Genomic DNA, 22,596 nt, shown 5'->3' on the forward strand with positions numbered 1-22,596 from the left:
GGATGATTTTTATTTATCATGGATAAGTGCTAGCGCTAATTAGCATAGCCACATAGCTACATGTCGTAGCTGTAGCTGTAGCTGTGTACCAAGACACACGTCAACATACTGACAAATAAAACAACAAGAAACACTAAATCTGTGACCAATCCTTCAGAAAAGGTCCTGCTGCCTTTCTGGCAGAGGTCGGTTTTACTCCCCACGTCTGCAGATTTGAAGATCTAGTGGATGATTTTTACTTATCATGGATAAGTGCTAGCGCTAGTTAGCATAGCCACATAGCTACATGTTCGTAGCTGTGTACCAAGACACACTTCGACATACTGATAAATAAAACAACAAGAAACACTAAATCTGTGACCAATCCTTCAGAAAGGTCCTGCTACAGGCGCCTCTCCGTCAGGATCAGATTCTGGATCAGATTCAGAGGGTTGAAGTAACGTGATCTGTGGGCAGCCGTGTATATTCAGCCAACATGTAAACATTAGATCAACGTGCCTGACAGCCGAGGGCACATCCACTTCCTGAGGGGGCGTGGTCAGAGAGAAAACAGCCTGTTCTGAGGAGGGCTGAAGAAGAGGGTTCTTCAGGGATGCCAAAATCTGATTTCAAAGTGTTTTTTTGAGCATAAACTTTAAAGACATGTTTTGGGGACCTCTTAGACCAATATATGTTGATGAAAAAAGCGTGATATGTCACCTTTAATGGGACTGAAATAAAATGTGTTTCCTACTACGCTTTTGTTTTGTTATAACTGCAACAAGATAACTAAAATTGTCTGAATAAATAAACAAATATTCTGAATTCCTTTCTGGAAAAAAGGGGACTCTCTCTCAGAGGCCCCTCTCCCCCCTTAAGATTGCACAGAATGGTTTAGTCCGTCCCGTTCCTGTCGACTGGATTGATCTGTCAGCGGTCAGTCAAGTGAAGAGAGAGTGATGCTGCAGCACCATATCTCCCCCCAAAAGCAGTGTCAGGGTTTCAAAAAAGAAAAGAGAAAAAGGCGAAAGAAAGGAAGCAAGCTGAGGGAAAACAGCTTTTAACAGCTTTCTGTCAAAAGAAAGGTGGGCACAACTACACTGTTTAACAATGCTTTAACTAATACTAGCAATTTAGATTCAAGGCAGTCAGCTAACAGGAGTCTTCCCTGGAGTATGTTTGCATTTTATATAAAAGTTTATTTCATAAATTACTCTTACATGCCAATATTTATAAATATTAGGCCGCCTACCAGTAAGCTAGCATAACATATCTGATATCAACAATCAACGCATTCAAATGAGCCTGTCCGTCTTCAAAAGAAAGAAAACAGGCTGAGGGAAGTTTAAATTCAAAGAACGCTTACTAGACAAACTAAAAACTATAGAAAAATCAATAACCCGCACAGGAGGAGCAAGCAGCTGTTTACTTCTAGACCACAGCTGTCTGTCAGCAGCAGGCAGCTCCTGAGGTGCTGAGTGGACAGCGGCTGTGGAACAGACCGTAAGCCTGATCAATCAATGTAGATGTGCCATTAATAAGTTAAAAACACATATACAATGGGCTATTAGTGTGATTTAAACAGCTGTCTATGCATAAAAACGCCTTAATAAACGGATAAAAATAGATTTGACGAGTGAAAGTAAACTGTAGTTTTTAGAGTTTTATTTGTCTTCATGAGGTTAGATTATACCAAACAATACCCCCTTGTTGTTTTAACAAGTCACTTGACTTCAAATAATCTTGTTTAAAGAGATGGACAGTCTAAAGGTCAATATTGTTCAGTTACATTTGGAGAAATTGTAAAAAAAAATATATATATTGATATGTAGCTTAGATTTGAGTCAGTCAACCAGAATAGTTTATATATTTATTTAATGCAAATAAAGCAGTATTATAGCAGCAATGTTATATTACATCCACAGAGTATTGGCTAGCATAACTTAACATGAATCACATGATCTGCCAGTTTCAGAAACAGGAAGTGGAGCAGTGGCAGCAGGCCCCTCAACACCAGCTGCTCAAAATGTTTATGAAGATGTGAGAATATTTGGTCTTCCTGAGGAAATATTACATTAACTCTTATCTATTTACAAGTTTCAGGGCTGTAAAACCAAGTCACAGTTATTTATGTCTTTTAATGGGTCATTTGGGTAATGCAGGTGCGGTTATAACAATTAAGTTGGGTTGGCTGTGGTGATGGAGCTCACTGAGATATCTTTTCAGGGGGCCCAGAAATCCTGGAGACACCCCTGCATATGAGCAACGTTTCAGCTGTGAGAACAATCTGGGGGACATTACGAAGCTCTGCAGACCTGAGGAACTCTGCAGTAACTCTGTGAGTAAAGTCAGTCACCACACTTTTCATTCAGAACCTAGATTTTTGATGCAGTTTTAAACTTCATCATCCAAAAGCATATTCTACTTACCTTTAATGACCCTTAACTGAATTGCATCTCTAAACACTGCAGCCATCAACAAGCCTGTTCATGTGCACAGCCACAAATATAAGTGAATGCCTGTGTTTGAAATGTGTCCAATGGACCTGCATCCAGCAGCAGCAGCAGAGACGAGCTTGGCAGTGATGGATGGGTGTGTGTTGGTGACAGATACACACTATATGATGTTACACCTCACACACTTCCTGCTGCATGTGTAGACATTACGTCCTGCAAACCTGTCCTGACTCTCAGAAGATCTCATCAGTGTTTACTTTTAGACGATATTCACATTTAGTTTAATCTGTTGACAGACTGACATGGTGCATGTGTGTGAGGAAGGTGAGTTATAGGTGAGGAGGAGAGTTGTGTATACTTACTGCTGCTGGGGATGAGATCTCTGTCTGGTATAAAAAGCTTGTATCCATAATGCTTCTCTAAAACGTCTGGCAGGATCTCCAGAGCAAACGTTTCCTCATCGCTGCTCGACCTGCTGGGGAGGAGAACCATAGTTAAAGTTCTACATTTGAAATCCATTACATACCATCAGTGCAGTGTGAGCTCTGGTTGTGACTGAATTTAAAGTGGAAATAAATTAAATTAATGTAGAAATAAGTCTCAGAAGTTGTGAGATGCTTCATGATTGAGCCTGTTTGAAGTCTGTGATGTTGCCATGCTCTTTGTAAGCTTAGGGTAGTGTTGTGTAGTTTTAAAGAAAGAAAGAAAGAAAGAAAGAAAGAAAGAAAGAAAGAAAGAAAGAAAGAAAGAAAGAAAGAAGATTTGATGATTTTCTGTGTTTTGCAGAAAGAGAAAGCAAGCTGTTAATGTCTTATGTGCAGGTAATGTTGCTCACAATGACGATTGAGAGTTTGGGATAAGAAAACATTGTTTGAGTGTTCCCGGGTAACTGACCTGCCCAAAGAGTCTAGGTCCACCTTAGTGTAGGAGAGATAGGCATCATACTCTTTGTTATCTGTGGAGGAAGACAGAACAGGACGGTGAGAGAAAGAGGACATATGCACACAACAATCATTCCTCCTGAATGACTTTAATTATGGATAACTGTCTCTGAGTTTTTAGTGTCAGGAAAGATACAAACTCAAACTCAAAATGTTGCATGCCTCTGATGTAGGTTGCATACACAGGCTTGGACCAGCTCTTAGTTATACTGCTATAGGCTTAAACTGACACACTGGGATCCTGTCTTTCCCTCTATCTCCTCTATCACTCACTTGAACTCTTCCTGTCCCATTAAAGTAACTAACCATAGACCTTTCTGGAGTCCCTGAGCTCCCTTGTCTCGTAGGTTCCTCTGGATCTCTGCCACGTCTCACCACTATCATCTCTCTCTCTCTTCATCTCCCTCTATCCCTCTCTTCAACTCGGTCTCAGCAGATGTGTGTCTAACATGAGTCTGGTCCTGCTGGAGGTTTCTGCCTGTTAAAGGAAGTTTGTCCTTGCCACTGTAACTTGCTAAATGCTGTAAAGTGCTCTGCTCATGGTGGATTAAGATGAGACCAGACTGAGTCCTGTCTGTAAGATGGGACTGGATCTGATCCTGTCTTGATGATGGGTCTTTGTAGAGTCATATAAAGATTGATTGATTGATTGATTGATTGATTGATTGATTGATTGATTGATTGATTGATTGATTGATTGATTGATAGACCCCATACTCCAGGTTTATGTTATTGAAAGGGCGTCCCCTGTGTGTGTCAGTAAGAAGAAGTTTGAGGATGGACCGTGGACACTGAGGCTGGAAATACCAGCTAGCTAAGAATCAGTCAACGTGTTTCATACTAACAAGAGTAGAGTGAACAGAAAGAGCAAAAACACTCCCTCTCCTTTTGGTGTTCTTGATGCAATGACCCAATATCATGAAGATCCAGAGCTGTATCAACTCATAACTACAAATCCACGAGGAGAGCCTCCAGTCAGGGCCAGCCCTACTGGTGTGTCTGTGATTGTTTTAATTGAACATGTATTTAAATGACTTCAGATCTTGTTGTATGTTAATATTTCTCTGTAGTGAGTGTTTATTCTGTCTGAACGATGCTGCTGTACGATCACCTGAATTCAAAGCGAGCGAGCAGATGATCTTACCGTCTTCAGTTTCGTCACTCCCAAAGTGTCTCCTGTAACACAGCATGATCTCCAGGTTGTAACACTTGTAAAGAGCCGTCAGGACTCCCAGCAGCAACAGTATGACACCCAGACCACCAGCCAGCTCCAGACGATACATGTCTACAGTCACAGACGAAGCAAGGGGGAGAAAGACATGATAACATTTATATGAGTCCATGTTTAAAAGGTCACTGACATATTCATAAAGTTTCAAACTTTAAACACTGTTTCAATCAAACTCAGTTTTGTTTGTTTATACTGAATGTCGGAGCTTCTTCTCGTTTGTCACTTTCTATCAGGTAATGTTCCATCCACAACATTCAGTTCACAGAATCAGTGACCATCCACCGTCAGTCCATGCTGTTTAATGTTATCTCACATCAGTTACAGTTAGCAGAGGGTCACTACAGGTCAATGAGAGAAGCACCAAAGTCCTTGAATGGACTGAAATGAGCGTATTTTTCCATTATGAATTAAAATAATACATATTATTCATTCTAACACAATACAGTCTCACTTTAACAGCACAGCTTTGCCTTTCAAGCAGAACAATAAGAAGTAAAGACCTCTGATTATGAAGAGGTCTAACTTCAGTCCTGGATGCTTATCCTTGAAACATGTGGGGAAGCTAAGAGCTGCTCTCTGCTGGAGCTTAAGACTTTTACACACTGTTTTTGTAACTCACTCACACACACACACACAGAGCCTCAGCTTTTCATTTTTCAGGGTCAAAATATGCCTTATGTTTGAATAACTCTTTAACACACATTAAATTGTACCTTTGTGTAGCTGGAACTAACAGGGTTTTGAGTGTGCTGATGTTTTTACTTCATTGTGGAGCTCCAGACCAATAAGAGTCATTGTTACCACCTGAGACAGGTGGGTTTAAAAACACACAACTTTTGGATTTTCCAAAAACAAAGATTCAGAGTGTTTCTCAGTCCTCTACCACAACCAACCATGCATTAGTTATACAGCAGTTAATCACTTCAAAATGATCTAATGAGATGCAACATGTAGGACAGGTCTGAACATCAATGAGCTGGATCTGGCTTTACAGAAAGAAATAAACACCACACACACAGAGTGGAGATTGTTAGGACATGTTTCAAACTCTTACTGTCACTTTAACAAACGTGTTAGCTTAGCATTTAAGACATTTAGCATCTCCGGGAAAAATACAGAAAGCAACAGTTAGATTCTCTGATCAACAAACCTGCAGAGTAACCTCAATACAAAGTACCATGAGACACGTGTGTGTGTGTGTGTGTGTGTGTGTGTGTGTGTGTGTGTGTGTGTGTGTGTGTGTGTGTGTGTGTGTGTCTGTCTGTCTGTCTGTCTGTCTGTCTGTCTGTGTGTGTAGATGATTGTGCTATCATTGGCAATATATGGTAAGGGAGATTTATAGAACATGGCAGTTGAATGACACCATTGGAAATATGATCAACCCCCCCTCCTCTGGCTCGCTCTCTCTCTCTCTCTCTCTCTCTCTCTCTCTCTCTCTCACACACACACACATACACACACACACACACACACACACTCTTGTCATATCCCTGTTTCTTTTCTGTCACATGACAAATACAGTAAATATACAGTGAGTACAGAAAGCATTCAAACCCCTTCACTTTTTCTACATTTTGTTGTGTTACAGCCTTATTCCAAAATGGATTAAATCATTGTTTTCCCCTTAACATTCTACACACAATACTCCATAATGACAAAGTGAACAAATGTTTTATAGACATTTTCTCAAATGAATTAAAAATGAAACACTCAAATATCCCACTGTATATATTATTACATTTCCATGCTTTTGATTTGGTAAAGTAAACATACAGACTCTATAAGGTAATTAATATGAAAGGACTTTGATGATCTGAGCCTGACAGATCAGTTCATTACTAATGTTTGTTCACAGTTTGAGCCCAAACACAGTGTTGGGTGTATATACATATTTTTCATGTTTATTAATATTGTTATTTCTGATCTTTCTTGTACTGATATCATACTCAACCTGTATTTGACTTCTTACCCCTGACATGTCTTCAGTTAGGGATGATGTTTGGTTAGCAGGTAGTTATGGGAAATAGAATCCAAACAGAGTGAGACAAGACCCTGACGTAAAGCAGAGGGGTCTTGTCTCACCCTGTAATCTACCAATCAGACCCGTTCAGCATTGCAGGCCCTGCCCCCCAAAAGCCCCGGGACCTTTGAAAGTACTACCACCCTAGCAGGGGCTTTTTAGGGGGGAGACTATGTACCCCTGAACTAAATTTAGACCCTGGGTCCACCGGTCGAAATGCACGTAGTTCCGGGGTAAAGTCCCTCTGGTTGAAAAACGCCTTTGTGTTATTTATTATACAATAATCTACAGTCATGGCCAAAAGTTTTGAGAATGACACAAATATTACATTTTCACAAAGTCTGCTGCTTCAGGGTTTTTAGGTGTTTTTGTCAGATGTTTCTATGGTATAATGAAATACAATTAGAAGCATTTCATAAATATCAAAAGCTTTTATTGAGAATTACACAGAATTCATGCAATAAGTCAATATTTGCAGTGTTGACCCTTCTTTTTCAAGACCTCTGCAATTCTCCCTGGCATGCTGTCAACCAACTTCTGGACCAAATCCTGCCTGATGGCAGTCCATTCTTGCATAATCAATGCTTGGAGTTTGTCAGAATTTGTGGGTTTTTGATTATCCACCCACCTCTTGAGGATTGACCACAAGTTCTCAATGGGATTAAGATCTGGGGAGTTTCCTGGCCAAGGGCCCAAAATCTTAATGTTTTGTTCCCCGAGCCATTTTTTTATGACTTTTGCTTTATGGCAAGGTGCTCCATCATGCTGGAAAAGGCATTCTTCATCACCAAACTGCCCTTGGATGGTTGGGAGAAGTTGCTCTCGGAGGACGTTCTGGTACCATTCTTTATTCATGGCTGTGTTTTTAGGCAAGATTGTGAGAGAGCCCACTCCCTTGACCGAAAAGCAACCCCACACATGAATGGTCTCAGGATGCTTCACTGTTGGCAAGAGACAGGACTGATGGTAGCGCTCACCTGGTCTTCTCCGAACAAGCCTTCCTCCAGATGCCCCAAACAATGGGAAAGGGGATTCATCAGAGAAAATGACTTTACCCCAGTCCTCAGCAGTCCAGTCCCTGTACCTTCTGCAGAATATCAGTCTGTCCCCGATGTTTTTACTGGAGAGAAGTGGCTTCTTTGCTGCCCTCCTTGACACCAGGCCTTCCTCCAAAAGTCTTCGCCTCACTGTGCGTGCAGATGCACTCACACCTGCCTGCTGCCATTCCTGAGCAAGCTCTGCACTGGTGGTGGCCCGATCCAGCAGCTGTAACACCTTCAGGAGACAGTCCTGGCGCTTACTGGACTTTCTTGGGCGCCCTGGAGCCTGTTTGGCAACAATTGAACCTCTCTCCTTGAAGTTCTTGATAATTGGATAGACGGTTGACTGAGGTGCAATCTTACTCGCTGCTATAAACTTCCCTGTTAGGCCCTTTTTGTGCAATGCAATGATGGCTGCACGTGTTTCCTTGCAGGTAACCATGGCTAACAGATGAGGAACAATGGTGTCATGCACCATCTTCCTTTTAAAGTGTCCAGTCACTCAATCATGACAGATTGATCGCCAGCCTTGTCCTCATCAACACCCACACCTGTGTTAATGTGTGTGACACCTGTGTGTCATTGAAATGATGTTAGCTGGTCCTTTTGTGGCAGGGCTGAAATGCAGTGGAAATGTGTTTTTGGTGATAAAGTTCATTTTCAAGGCAAAGAGGGACTTTGCAATTAATTGCAGTTGAGCTGATCACTCCTCATAACATTCTGGAGTATATGCAAATTGCCATTATAAAAACTGAAACAGCAGACTTTGTGAAAATTAATAGTTGTGTCATTCTCAAAACTTTTGGCCATGACTGTACATCATTTTAACATTCATTATTACTTTATTTTGTATTTTTATCATTTTGTCATGTTATCAACCACTGAGGGATTTGTGTAAAAAAAACCCAGACCTCATTTTTGAAGAGGAAAAAACTTAAGATAGGATGTGAGAGGTTTTATTCTGTTGTTCCTGCCTTCTGAAATAATCTTCCACCGCTCTCAACATTTTATTTCATTCATTTATAAAGTGTCTGAGTTTCCACATTTCACCAGTAGATGTCTCTCCAGCTCTACTCTTAGACTCTAAATGACTCTCTCTAACACAGAGGAACACCGTGAAGAAGAAAGAGAGCGAGGGGGGGAACAGCTACAGACCGGGGATACGGAGGGAGAGAGCGAGATGGACTGGTGGACCGAGAGGGGGAGGAAAACAGTGGAATCTAGCTAATTGCCAAATATTTGCACCGCAGTGAAATGAACTCAGATTGCTTCCATTAGTAATGAGACCTATTTATTTAGAAAACCTCCACCTCTCCTCATCTCTCCCTACCTCCATCCATCCCTTTCTCATGTGCCCACACACACACACATATACACATACACACACACACACACACACACGTCTTTCTTAGATATTTTCCACTAGTAATGACTCACTTGCTGCCGTCCTTTGATTTCAGGAGAATAGAGGCTGAACGATGAATTTGAACCATGCTCCACTTGATGAAAACAGAAGTCAAGAGAAGCAGTGGTGGTTGAGTCTGCGTGTGTGTGTGTGTGTGTGTGTGTGTGTGTGTGTGTGTGTGTGTGTGTGTGTGTGTGTGTGTGTGTGTGTGTGTGTATGATAAATAAATTAACAGTGTCTTTAGTCCTGCTCTTTGTCTCTCTCCCCGTCACAGCAGTGGCACTGACACCAGTGATTTAAAAACCTTTTGTCCTCTCTTAAGTTGTTTCTGATTTCCTTCCACTGGTCTTTAAAGAAGAACATCTAGCATCTGTTGCCAAAGCAGTCTGTCAAAGAAAACATTCATGGCTATGATATAAAAATAGCCTTCGAGCTCTCTCCCAACGTACCATCTGTCTCGTATGTCAATTTGGAACCACCGTGAGGTGCTGAACGCCTCAAGATGCAGCTCTTTTTAAGGTTATCAGAAGCTGAAGAAGTCCCCTCTCTGCTCGACATGACTGTACACACAAACATCTCCTCACACTCCTGTCAACGAACTTAACGAAGTCTTTGCAACATTTCTGAGGAGCACCGGTCAGTCATTTAATAACAAGCTCAGACAGACATCCTCTTCATTCCTCCATTGATGGAGTCGTTCCTGTTGGTCTACCACCTCACACATAATCTAACATAATCTCAACACAGCTGCAACCTCATTCAGAAGAAAGGTCACCCCTGCAAACTAAATCAACTCTTATGGCTTAATTGAAAGCTCCAGAGTAGCCGGAGTAACATCCCCTTGAATGAAGATTAATGTTCACACAAGGAGTTAAAAGAGAAAACGCTCATACAATAAATTCATGTAATTCAGAGAGAGAAGATATCATCCCTCAGAAAGCCCCTTCACTCTTTTAGAATGAAGTGTCTGAATGGAATCCAGATGAAATGTAATTTTTTTGTCTGCCTTTTGTAAAGTTGTGCACCCTGAAAATAACATTTAAGTTTCTCCACATGTAGCTCTAAAACTTTTCAGAGAAGGGGGTGTGAATTTTTAAAAAGTCCCTTTTTTAATCAAATTTAAAGCAATAAGTGTGATCTTTTTCACATTTATTTTTGTTGTTACATTTATATTATTTAGGATAAAATCAGTTTTGAATCTAAATGCTAAATATAAAATTAAATGTTAAATTTAAATATAAATGTTAAATATAAATAATAAATGTTAAATGCTTTTCGATCCTAAATATTTAGCTAATTCCCGCTGCCACCAAGCACAAGTACCAAAAGGAAATCTTCATGAGTCAACACAGATATCCCCGCCACAGTCTGTCTGTAGACTGGGTCAGTTCTGACTCTGAACAATGTGGAAACTCTTAATAGCCCCCAAAACTTCCTTTTCAATATTTCCTGCACAGTAAGTGCACATTATTGATTATATTCCTGCTTGCAACCTGTAGGACTAATCGGGCGTTCACACCAAACACGAATAAAATCATTCACGCAAATTAATTATATGTAAAGGCTGATTTATACTTCTGCGTTGAATCAACGGCGTACCCTACGCCGGGGGTCCGCGTAGCTCCCGTACCTACGCTGAGGCCTACGCACGTAGCTGACGTGCACCTCCTCCAAAATGTAACTCTCCGTAGAGCTGACGCGGACCGCAAGCCCTGTGATTGGTCCGCTTGGCGGCTTTGTCTTTCCCGCATTTACAGCACTTCCGAGATCCCGGACATCGGCCGCACATCGTCCGTGTATTTCATCTCCTCCTCTCTATTCTTCATGTAATCATGTCTGTATGATAAACAGCAACATGTATCAGCTGTAGATTAACATAACACGCTCTGAAACTCTGTGGAAAAGTAAACAGAGATCGTAGCGGGACCGGAAGCAGGCGGCCGGCTATCAGAGAGACCGCACTGCCCTCAGGCGTTTCAGCGGAGAATTGCTGCGCGACATGGACACACCTACGCACAAGTATGTGGGGCTCATGTCCGCGTCAGCCCCTGCTGCGTAGGGGGGACGCAGAAGTATAAATCAGCCTTAAAGTCAATGCAGAGACGCCAATGATTCACAAGAGTGGAAATATCTGATCGCCAGCGAATCCATTGCGGCGTGATAGCCAATCAGCATGCAGATCACCCGGTGACGTGTGTTGTGTGCCGTATGGACCAGCGGAGATTCCCTCATCTGGAATCAATGGGACACTTTGATTCCATCTCTGTGCAGCTCCCCTGAACTCTGTGATTCTACCTGTTTCTATAGGATCAGGAATAAACAAGAGCTCACTGTGAGGACAGAGAGGGAGGAGGATTATCTGCTGAGTTGTGAAAAACTTTGTCTGTCAGCTATCAGTTGAAGTAGGAAGTTAGCTCTGCCTCCTTTAGCATAACTGGCTTCCCCATTCAATGGCTGTTTCCGAAACGGCCTGCTACATACTACTTACTAATGTAGTAGGCAGTAGGTATTGCCTACTACATACTGCGTTTGAATTTAGTATGTAGTATGACTGTTCTGTTCGATCTGTCATGCAGCATGCTGAGCCAGACTTCGCTGGATTTCCGGTTTCGGAAAGCGGAAGTAAACAACGGCGAAGCCGATAAATAAAATGCTTATTTATCATCCATTTATGATTTAAAAAGTTAAGAAGTGGTTTATATGTAATTTGATAACTTTCACAGCACCCAAAAACAGATTTCCTCCCGTCAAAAAATTAGGAAAAAGAAAAAGCAGAACGAGCGCTGTGCATTATGGGAAACAGTACACGAGGCAGACTGGTCCGATGCACACTGAGATATTTTCCCGAATCAGTAGACATCCGGGGAGTTTTGGCTTACTGCAGATTTTGCTCTTGTTCACATACTACTTACTACATACTGAATTTTGGACATATCAGTACTTACTGCTAGTATAGTAGGCGATTTCGGAAACAGCCAATGTCCGCGAGCTCAGTAGTGTTTGATAACAACAGGCTGATGTGGCGTGGGAGCCCCCCCCTCCCTCTCGTGAATATTTGAGTCTTGAGCACTCGTACAAGTGATTTTGACGTGCAAATTGAGCGAGTCATTTGCGTGAATAGAGCGAGTAAACACAAAACATTCTCGCGTCTGTAGTCGCACGAATAGCATGATCGTTCAGGCCTGGTGTGAACGCACCATAAGGACTATTACTTTATAAATCTTTGATCGGCAGCAGTGTGAATTTGCACATTAGCTAAATATTTAGGATTGCAGAGGGACAATCAACTTTTATATCTAACATTTATACCTAACAGTGATTTTATATGAAATATATTCGTCAAGACAAAAATAAATGTAAAAATGATCACAAATATTCCTCTAAATGTGATAGAAAAAAAAGTGACTTTAAAAATTCACAGCGCATTTTTATGATATCCTGGAGCTAATTGATGAGAAATGTTGCTGTTATTTTCAGTCTGCACAACTTTACAAACGTCGCCCCAAATCTGTTGGCCTGATTACAAACATGATTTGCTCTGTCTTAATTATTCCTGGAGTCCAAATGCACGAGGAATCATCTTTGCAGCAGCTTAGTTCCATGAAAGGAGCAGAGAGAGTCTGAGAGAACAGCGGCTCATTTCACTCTGACTGCAGCTGTGGTTCTCACAGGGGACACTGTGAGTGCTTATTTGTGCAGACCTCTCACATTGTTATACTAGAGAGGAGAAAAGATAATGTCCACACCTCAGAGAGGCTGATGCATTTACACCTTTTCAACATCTGGCTGGAATGCATCTCAAACGTCCTCCTGAGGTAGGATGAGCAATCATATTGATCAGTGCATTTACGCTTGGCTTTCTGTATTTGAAAGCTTAAGCAAAGTGTGAATGGGTGACCAGGAGAAAGAAAAAGTGTCAATCTTGAGTTCCCATCCATCTCTCTAGAAATCATTTCATCCCTCCTCCTCCTCCTCCTCCCTCCTTTCAGCCCTTCAATCTGTCTCTCTACCTGCATTTTTCTTTCTAGTAAGAGTGTCATCATGGTGGCTGAAGGCAGCTCTTTCTGCTCTGTCGGTTACAATAAGTGGATATGTACGGTGTGTGTGTGTGTGTGTGTGTGCTGCTGGGGTGTGTTTCTGTATGAGTGTAAATGTGCAACACAGACACATCAATTCATTACCTTGGGTCATCGCAGGGTGAGAGCACACCCTAATTCAATCACACACACAGTGCATGAAATCAAGCTTTGATAACTTGTGCATGAAGTCAAGCTTAGATAACTTGTGCTAACTCAGGACAGCTTGTGCTTTATTTAGGTTTCATCTTGTGTTCATGCACCCAGTGGTGACCCTTACAGCCAGAAGGCCTCAAGCCAGCAGACACTGACACTGAGCTGGCTGGACGGCCCGGTTAGTGAGCATTATGGAGGACTCAGCTCTCTTAAACTCCTTTGTTCATCTCAGCTCTGAGGTTCCCCATGTTGTTGGTTTCATTACCTTTGGCTCAGGACAGAACTGGACCATATGTGTTTGTCATGTTTCATGTTGTATGTCTCTAACTTTGGTACAATGCCGATTTTGTGATGGATTATAGACCAAACTGTGAGAACTGTGCAAACTTCTTATCATCTGCCAGCACTTTGTGTTCTTTCAGGATATGATAAGAGGTAGCAGCACATTGAAAAACAACTTCAAGGTGATTCTGCCCAGCAACTTGTGACTTACTGTTGTGCAAACCAATTAAATATTATCACGCCCTTTGTAATACGATCACGCCTATGGTTTCAATAAAACAGCTGAGCAACAGAGGAGACTTTGAAGATGATCGACCACACTTTGTGGTGAACATGGATCAGTCTTCCCTTTTGCAAAAGCGAGCTAGCTGAAAAAGTTGTCCGTGTGTTCCTTGACTCTGCTGTGACGATTCCTGGACCTGACACAAACAATGAGCTGAGAGATTGAAACATACTCTGTACTGCAGGGTTGGATGATAACTTTTCATTGACTCATCAAGGAAGTTAAGCAGGAAGCAGGAAGCAGTTTTAGCATAACCCTATATGGCCTCATGTTTTAAGACTGGAGGTTCCTGTTTGATTCATACATCTTACATTTAGTTTCACTACACCAAAGTTACCTGTAAGGTTTGTCTCAGGATTCAAGGAAAGGTGGTAGGAAGGCGACTGAACAGATTTATTGGAGGTCATATATGATGTAGAGGGGCGGGCGACACTGAAGCTCTGCAGTTTGTATGACTTCAGTGAACCGCAATGGTTCACGATTAAGAGTTGAAGCTGTGTTGGGATGAAATGTCACCTGATGACGTTTGGAGCTTTGAATGTCACCAGCGCTTCAAAAGGTTTCCGTGTGCACACACTGAACACTTTTTACAAAGAATTTAGGAATTTTATAACCATAAACAAAAGTCAATCTCACATTAGGGACTATTTTCTTTTACAGCCCTGATCACCAGTATTGGCACCCCTTTTTTGCATAACCTCTACAACATTTTCAGAAATAAATGGAACTGTACCAAATTTATATCACCAAGATATTTTAATTGGACGTCCAAAGTACTTCAACAAAGAAAACTGTTTTTTCAACTTACATAGAAGAAATAGAGAAAAAGCATGTGCAGCAATAATGGCACCCCTCTTTAATATTTGGTTGCACACCCTTTGGCAGTGATGACAGCCTCCAAACATTTCTTGTAGCCATCTATAAGCTTCTTGCACTTCTCAGCTGGTAATTTTTCCCACTCTTTCTTTGCAAATTGTTCAAGCTCTTGAACGTTTGCAGGTTAGTTTTCCCCAATGGCAGATTTCAGCTCAAACCAAATTTTTTTAATTGGATTGAGATCAGGACTCATTGCTGGCCATTTTAAAACAGTCCATTTTTTCCTTTTCAACCATGCGTGCTTTTGGATGTGTGCTTTGGGTCTTTGTCTTGATTGAGGACCCATGATCTTCGACTCAAACCAAGTGTTCTTACACTGGGTAGGACATTTCACTCTAAAATGTCTTCATAATTCTGTTTTCGGGATTCCTGTGATACGGTCAAGTCCTCCAGTACCAGATGTAGCAAAGCAGCCCCACAGCATTATGGTAAATGGTAAATGGACTTGTAGTTATATAGCGCTTTTCTAGTCTTTCTGACCACTCAAAGCACTTTTACACTACTGGTCACATTCACCCATTCATACCCATTCACTCACTGATGGTAGAGGCTGCGATGTAGTGAGGGACCATCAGTGTTAGCTAATCTCAATCGTTCACATTCACACACCTCTGAACAACAGAGGGAGCAATTCAGGGTTCAGTGTCTTGCTCAAGGACACTTCGGCATGTGACTGCCGGAGCTGGGATCGAACCGTCAGATTGATAGACGACCGACTCTACCCACTGAGCCACAGCCGCCCATTATGGATCCTCCACCATGCTTAACTGTCGTAAGGGTGTTCTTTTCCTTGTAGGCTTCATTGTGCTGCCAGTAAACAAACTGTGTGCATTGTCAAAAAACTCTATTTTTGTTTCATCTGTCCACAGAACATTTTCCCAGAAGGATTGGGGTTTGTCCAGGTACTCTTTGGCAAAGATTGGTCATTCCTTTTTATGTCTTTTCCTCAGCAATGGTGTCTTCCTTGGTCTTCACCCCTGAAGCCCTGTTTGGTTTAGTGTGCGGCGTATGGTACTTGTTGAAACCATGACCCCAGACTGTTCCAGGTTAACCTTCAGGTCTTTGGATGTTTGACGTGTTTTTTTTTTCCACCATTCACACAAACCTTTGAAGACTTCTCTCATCAATTTTTCTCTTCCCCCCACGTCCAGGGAGGTTCTTGACAGTTCCATGCTTGGCAAACTTCTTAATAACATTATACGCACTGTTGAAACAGGGATACCAAGGTCTTTGGAGATGGCCTTATACCCTTTGGAGGTCTTGTGTTTGTTAATTATCACACTTCTGATGTCCTCAGACAGCTCCTTTGTCTTCACCATTGTGACAAAGGGGCACAACAGATGGCTTTTAAAAACATGGAAGTCATCATTCATTGGCTAATTCATGTCACATGGGCACGGACAATTTATCCCAGGTGATTCTCATTTGTGATTTACCACAGGTGAGTCACAATGGCTGTTTCCGAAATCGCCTACTATACTAGCAGTACGTACTGATATGTCCAAAATTCAGTATGTAGTAAGTAGTATGTGAACAAGAGCAAAATCTGCAGTAAGCCAAAACTCCCCGGATGTCTACTGATTCGGGAAAATATCTCAGTGTGAATCGGACCAGTCTTCCTCGCGTACTGTTTCCCACAATGCACAGCGCTCGTTCTGCTTTTTCTTTTTCCTCATTTTTTGACGGGAGGAAATCCGTTTTTGGGTGCTGTGAAAGTTATCAAATTACATATAAACCACTTCCTAACTTTTTAAATCATAAATGGATGCTAAATAAGCTTTTTATTTATCGGCTTCGCCGTTGTTTACTTCCGCTTTCCGAAACCGGAAATCCAGCGAAGTCTGGCTCAGCATGCTGCATGACAGATCGGACAGAACAGTCATACTACATACTAAATTCAAATGCAGTATGTAGTAGGCAATACCTACTGCCTACTACATTAGTATTAGTATGTAGCAGGCCGTTTCAGAAACAGCCAATGTGTTTCCATACTAACTTACAGCAAAGGGTGCCAATACCAGTGACACAGCAACCTTTAAGTTTTTATTTTTCTTCTCCCATTGATTATTGTTTTAAATTGTTATTTATCATTTGCTCCTTTGTATCAAACACAAGTTCTCTATGGAAAAATAATGTTTCACTTGATTCATTTTATTCAGAAGATATTCCACATTATGTACGTAAACTTCATGGGTGCCAATAATGGTGAGCAGGACTGTAAAATGTGTTCTGATTTCATTCACTATGACACATCATGTTAATTTACACAGGAATTTAATTGTCTGGGGGTCTTCCTCCAGGAAACACTGAGCGTTCACTTCATTTCTTCTGAGGTCCTTATAATCGCCTCCGACAGCAATGCAGCCAAGGTCTCTGATTACTTGGGCTCTCTTTCTACCTCTGTGAGAAAATCTCTCAGAAATATTTGTGTAACTTTTGATCAGGGATTGCTTTTCAACCAACACATTCAATCAATAACTCGGTCATGCTTCTTCCACCTAAGAAACATAGCTAAAATGTAATCCATCGTCTCACACACAGAGCTAGAGATGCTGGGTCATGCTTTCATTTCTTCAAGGCTTGACTATTGCAATTTTCTTTTCACCAGCCTCAATAAATCCTCTCTTCACCGACTACAATTAATTCAAAATGCTGCTGCTAAACTGTTAACCAGGTCCAGCAAAACAACCCACATCACCCCAATCCTATTCTCCTTACATTGGCTACCAATCAAATCCAGAATACAGTTTAAAGGTGACATATCACGCTTTTTTCATCAATATATATTGGTCTAAGAGGTCCCCAAAACATGTCTTTAAAGTTTATGCTCAAAAAAACACTTTGAAATCAGATTTTGGCATGCCTGAAAAGTCCTCTTCTTCATTCCTCATCAGAACACTCTGTTTTCTCTCTGACCACGCCCCCTCCGGAAATGGATGTGCCTCGGCTCTCCAGCACGTTGATCTAATGTTTACATGTTGGCTGAATATACACGGCTGCTCAGAGATCACGTTACTTCAACCCTCTGAATCTGATCCTGACTTAGAGGCGCCTGTAGCAGGACCTTTCTGAAGGATTGGTCACAGATTTAGTGTTTCTTGTTGTTTTATTTGTCAGTATGTCGACGTGTGTCTTGCTACACAGCTACAGCTACAGCTACAGCTATAAACATGTAGCTATGTGGCTATGCCAATTAGCGCTAGCACTTATCCATGATAAATAAAAATCATCCACTAGATCTTCAAATCTGCAGACGTGGGGAGTAAAACCGACCTCTGCCAGAAAGGCAGCGGGACCTTTCTGAAGGATTGGTCACAGATTCTGTGTTTCTTGTTGTTTTATTTGTCAGTATGTCGACGTGTGTCTTGCTACACAGCTACAGCTACGACATGTAGCTATGTAGCTATGCTAACTAGCGCTAGCACTTATCCATGATAAATAAAACTCATCCACTAGATCTTCAAATCTGCAGACGTGGGGAGTCAAACCGACCTTTGTGTTTATTAAGACAGCCTACAACTAGCATGCCTCCCTCCTAAGCTCCTACATTTACAGAAAGGTGGAGAAATCAGAACAGGGGCAGAATGGATTTTTTTCATTCTCGGGGGGTTTGTAGACATGCCAGGGACACATATTTCAGGTAAAGAACCATTAAAAAGTCAATTTTGCATGATATGTCACCTTTAAGATCCTCATATTAACATATAAAGCTATACATCATCAAGCGCCCTCATATATCTCTGACCTGCTCCACCCTTACATCCCCAGTAGACCCCTCAGATCCTCAGACCAGGGTCTGCTTGCTGTGCCTCGTGTGAGGCTTAAAACTAAAGGTGAGCGTGCCTTTGAGCATGTGGCTCAAACTCTCTGGAACAATCTTCCGCCCAAGTGCGCAGTGCTTATTCCACCGAGACTTTTAAAAAGCAGCTCAAGACAAATTTGTTTGTCATGGCTTTTGACCATCTTTTGTAATTTGTTGTTATTTTGTCTGCTTTGATTATTGCCTTATTTATTGCACATTGTATTTGTCTTGTTGATATTGAAACTCTGTGACTTAGTGACCATGCTCTGTGAAAAGTTGACTTACTTACTTTGTGTTTTTTTGGTGTATTCTGAAGCACTGATTAGTCATGAAGTTGTAATCCTTTTTTTAAAGGTAAACTTCTTTTTTTCCCTCTGAGTTTATTTTTGATCTTTAACACTTTTATTTAAAGGACAGGACGGTTGATAGGGCAGTGAATGTGAATATAGCTAGCGGTGAACAACATGCAGTTAAGGGCTGCAGGTTGGATTTGAACCTGGGCGGCCCACATCGAGGACTTGAACCTCTGTACACGGGGCATGAGACTTAACCACTAGGTCACACCTGCACCCAAAAGAAACTGTGTCATTGAAGTGATAAATGTCAGGTACTTCCTGCATGTTTGCCAAATGTCACACTGAAGAGGATTTAAAGTGTCATCACTCACATGGTGTGATGATGCTTATGAAAGACACACAGAGGTTTACCTCCTCTCCTGAGCGACTCTTTCTAACTGAATCATGAACACCGTGAGTGATCAGGTTTACACTCAATAAAAGGGGTTCACTTTCCATGTTTAAAAATAGGACACAGATGTGGATTGTATGTCGGGAGCACATGAACATCAGTCTATGAGGTCTGCCATGAGCAGTCAGTGAGAACAGCACGACTTTTAAAACTGCACACACAATACAGGACCCTCTCTAGCTTCCTCATATGACCTGAAGGCAGATGTTGTTTTGGGAGGATGTAAGAGTGAGATTAAAACGGATAAAAAGGTGCTAAATCAAATCATAAATTGATAAGTTAAAGCACTATCTGGGTGGAACAGCTATCTCTATATTGTTATCCAAGAAATGATGTCCTGCTCATTTCCTTTGAATCCAGACTGATTACACGGCAGGGGACGGAGACACAAAGCAGGTAATATAGAGTCCTCAGGTTTAGTGAGGCTGTTAAAAGAGGCCTGAACACTTTGTGACATCATGCTGCTGAAAAGAGACAAAGGGAGAAAAAACTGTAGGAAGAGGAAACCAGGGCGTGGGGGGAGATAGCTTTGTGTGTTAAAACAAAATTCAAATTAGCTCTTTTTGTTAAAGGGATAGTTCAGGTTTTTGAAGTGGGGTTGTATGAGGTACTCGTCAGTAAGGGTACTAGTGAAAGGGGAAACCAGTCAGCTTGGCCCCTTTGTAGAGAAAGAAGCAGGACAACCAGCATGGACTCTAGACTGTCAACGCTTTCTTCGATTTTCAGAAGTCAGTCCCTCCAGGATTTCGGGGGATTTTTTTGTGATTGTTGCGGCTCAAAAAGCCTGAATTTGCGGCAGCTTTTTGAAAAAATTGCGGTGAAAGTTGTGATTGTTTTTTTTGCTTTTTTCCCCCAATAACATCTCAGGGGCAAGTAAATCTGCTAAATTACAGTTGTTTTTAGAAAACATTCTTGATGTGGCCACTGTGACTGTATTTTGATTCTCTTGATTCACAGAAAAATGCCATGAAAGGGCTGTATTGCACATTTACGACGGTCCCTGAATGCACCTCGCAGCGACTGATGCACAGTCAGTTCACGGCACTCTGAAATGAATCTGCATCTTTGATGACAAGGAGTTGATCAAAACTTACTGAATGTGTCTGATGTTTCACCAAACTGGATTAAATCAAGCTGTAGATGCAGAGCTTTTTACGGTAACCACGGCAACAACGTCAAACATCAAATAGTAAACAGACGTCCCCCGGTGTGTGTCTTTGTCACTAACGCACACCGGGGGTAAAAATCATCAATGAAGATGAGAGATGCATGGAGGTGAGGAGAGCTGGTTCATAAAGCACACCTGCTGCAGGTAGAGACCAAGCTAACACTGAGCCCCTCAATCTATAAATAACAACGTTGTCATGGTCACTTGTCCTGCCTGCTGTCCCCTCTTTTCACCCGTTCTCTGTGCGTGTTTTGTTGTTGAAAAGTGTCGATCAAGTGAGGACTTGTGTTTATGTTCCAAGGAAGTGGAATTGATGATAACACCGATGACGCACAGGGGCTGAGGTTAAGGTAATTGGTCAAATTTGTGGGAAAGTTGCGGTGATTGTATAAAATTGCAAGGCCGCGAAAAAATCGCGCTGATTGGTTGAATTTGCGTCGATAGTTGCGATCGCGAAATCGCAACTTCCTGGAGGGACTGAGAAGTTAAAATCATAAACCTAGAAAAGCTGAATAGAAGAGCGGCTTCAGAGGAACTTTTCAGCTCTCACGGATATTCTTCAATTCCTGTTCATTTTAATCTGACGCTCAGTCCATGATCACATGCCATGGAGCCACAAACAGAACATGCATTAAAAATTACAAATGATGATGGCACAAGGCATGGCTGAAGTACAACAGATCTTTTTCAAACAATGGAAGGACATTCTTCAGAAAACCCCCTAATTTACAGATAACATTCGGCTCATCTGATCTCAAAAATAGAAGTAATTTTTCTAAAATTACAGATAGCCTGTCTCTACTTCTTCAAATAACAAATATTTTTCAAGTTTAAAGGTGACATATCATGCAAAATTGACTTTTTAATGGTTCTTTACCTGAAATATGTGTCCCTGTCTACAAACCCCCCGAGAATGAAAAGAATCCATTCTGCCCCTGTTCTGATTTCTACACCTTTCTGTAAATGTGTGTGAAACGAGTCGTTTCAGACTTCAGTGTTTTTGTTACGTAACAACAATATCCGGTCTGTCACGGAGTCAGAGCTCGGAGCTTGTTCAGCCCATAGACTGTATAAAATAATACTGAATCCCTCCTCCGTTTTTTATTACCTGCACACATGTGTGCTAACAAGGAGCTTAGGAGGGAGGCATGCTAGTTGTAGGCTGTCTTAATAAACACAAAGGTCGGTTTTACTCCCCACGTCTGCAGATTTGAAGATCTAGTGGATGATTTTTATTTATCATGGAAAAGTGCTAGCGCTAGTTAGCATAGCTACATAGCTACATGTCGTAGCTGTAGCTGTAGCTGTAGCTGTAGCTGTAGCTGTAGCTGTAGCTGTAGCTGTAGCTGTAGCTGTAGCTGTAGCTGTAGCTGTAGCTGTGTACCAAGACACACGTCGACATACTGACAAATAAAACAACAAGAAACACAGAATCTGTGACCAATCCTTCAGAAAGGTCCTGCTGCCTTTCTGGCAGAGGTCGGTTTTACTCCCCACGTGTGCAGATTTGAAGATCTAGTGGATGATTTTTATTTATCATGGATAAGTGCTAGCGCTACTTAGCATAGCCACATAGCTACATGTTCGTAGCTGTGTACCAAGACACACGTCTACATACTGACAAATAAAACAACAAGAAACACTAAATCTATGACCAATCGTTGAGAAAGGTCCTGCTGCAGGCGCCTCTCCGTCAGGATCAGATTCAGAGGGTTGAAGTAACGTGATCTCTGAGCAGCCGTGTATATTCAGCCAACATGTAAACATTAGATCAACGTGCTGGACAGCCGAGGCACATCCACTTCCTGAGGGGGCGTGGTCAGAGAGAAAACAGAGTGTTCTAATGAGGAATGAAGAAGAGGACTTTTCAGGCATGCCAAAATCTGATTTCAAAGTGTTTTTTTGAGCATAAACTTTAAAGACATGTTTTGGGGACCTCTTAGACCAATATATATTGATGAAAAAAGCGTGATATGTCCCCTTTAATGTCTTGTTTAAATTCTAAATTTAATTTCTATTGCATAATGACACAACCCATGGTCCACACATCACACATCTACAGCTCTTGTTGCTTACAGTTATGCTGAACTAAGATGCTTAAATATTAAAATCTACATGTACAAGTGACAAGTAT

The 22,596-nt window shown here is 41.5% G+C and overlaps 1 protein-coding gene across 1 annotated transcript in view; it reads right to left on the bottom strand.

Moving 5' to 3' along the window:
* Positions 1-22,596, bottom strand: part of il1rapl2 (interleukin 1 receptor accessory protein-like 2) — a 486,775-nt gene that overhangs the window by 14,319 nt on the left and 449,860 nt on the right. Inside the window, exons 9-11 of the mRNA XM_034690578.1 lie at positions 4,521-4,661; positions 3,330-3,390; positions 2,798-2,910 (exon numbers count right to left, since the gene is read on the bottom strand). Of these exons, the coding sequence (XP_034546469.1) occupies positions 2,798-2,910; positions 3,330-3,390; positions 4,521-4,661 (315 nt within the window). The remainder of the gene's footprint in view (positions 1-2,797; positions 2,911-3,329; positions 3,391-4,520; positions 4,662-22,596) is intronic.

The sequence above is a fragment of the Notolabrus celidotus genome, chromosome 8, assembly GCF_009762535.1.
Source record: "Notolabrus celidotus isolate fNotCel1 chromosome 8, fNotCel1.pri, whole genome shotgun sequence".
In the NCBI taxonomy this organism is placed as follows: domain Eukaryota; kingdom Metazoa; phylum Chordata; class Actinopteri; order Labriformes; family Labridae; genus Notolabrus; species Notolabrus celidotus.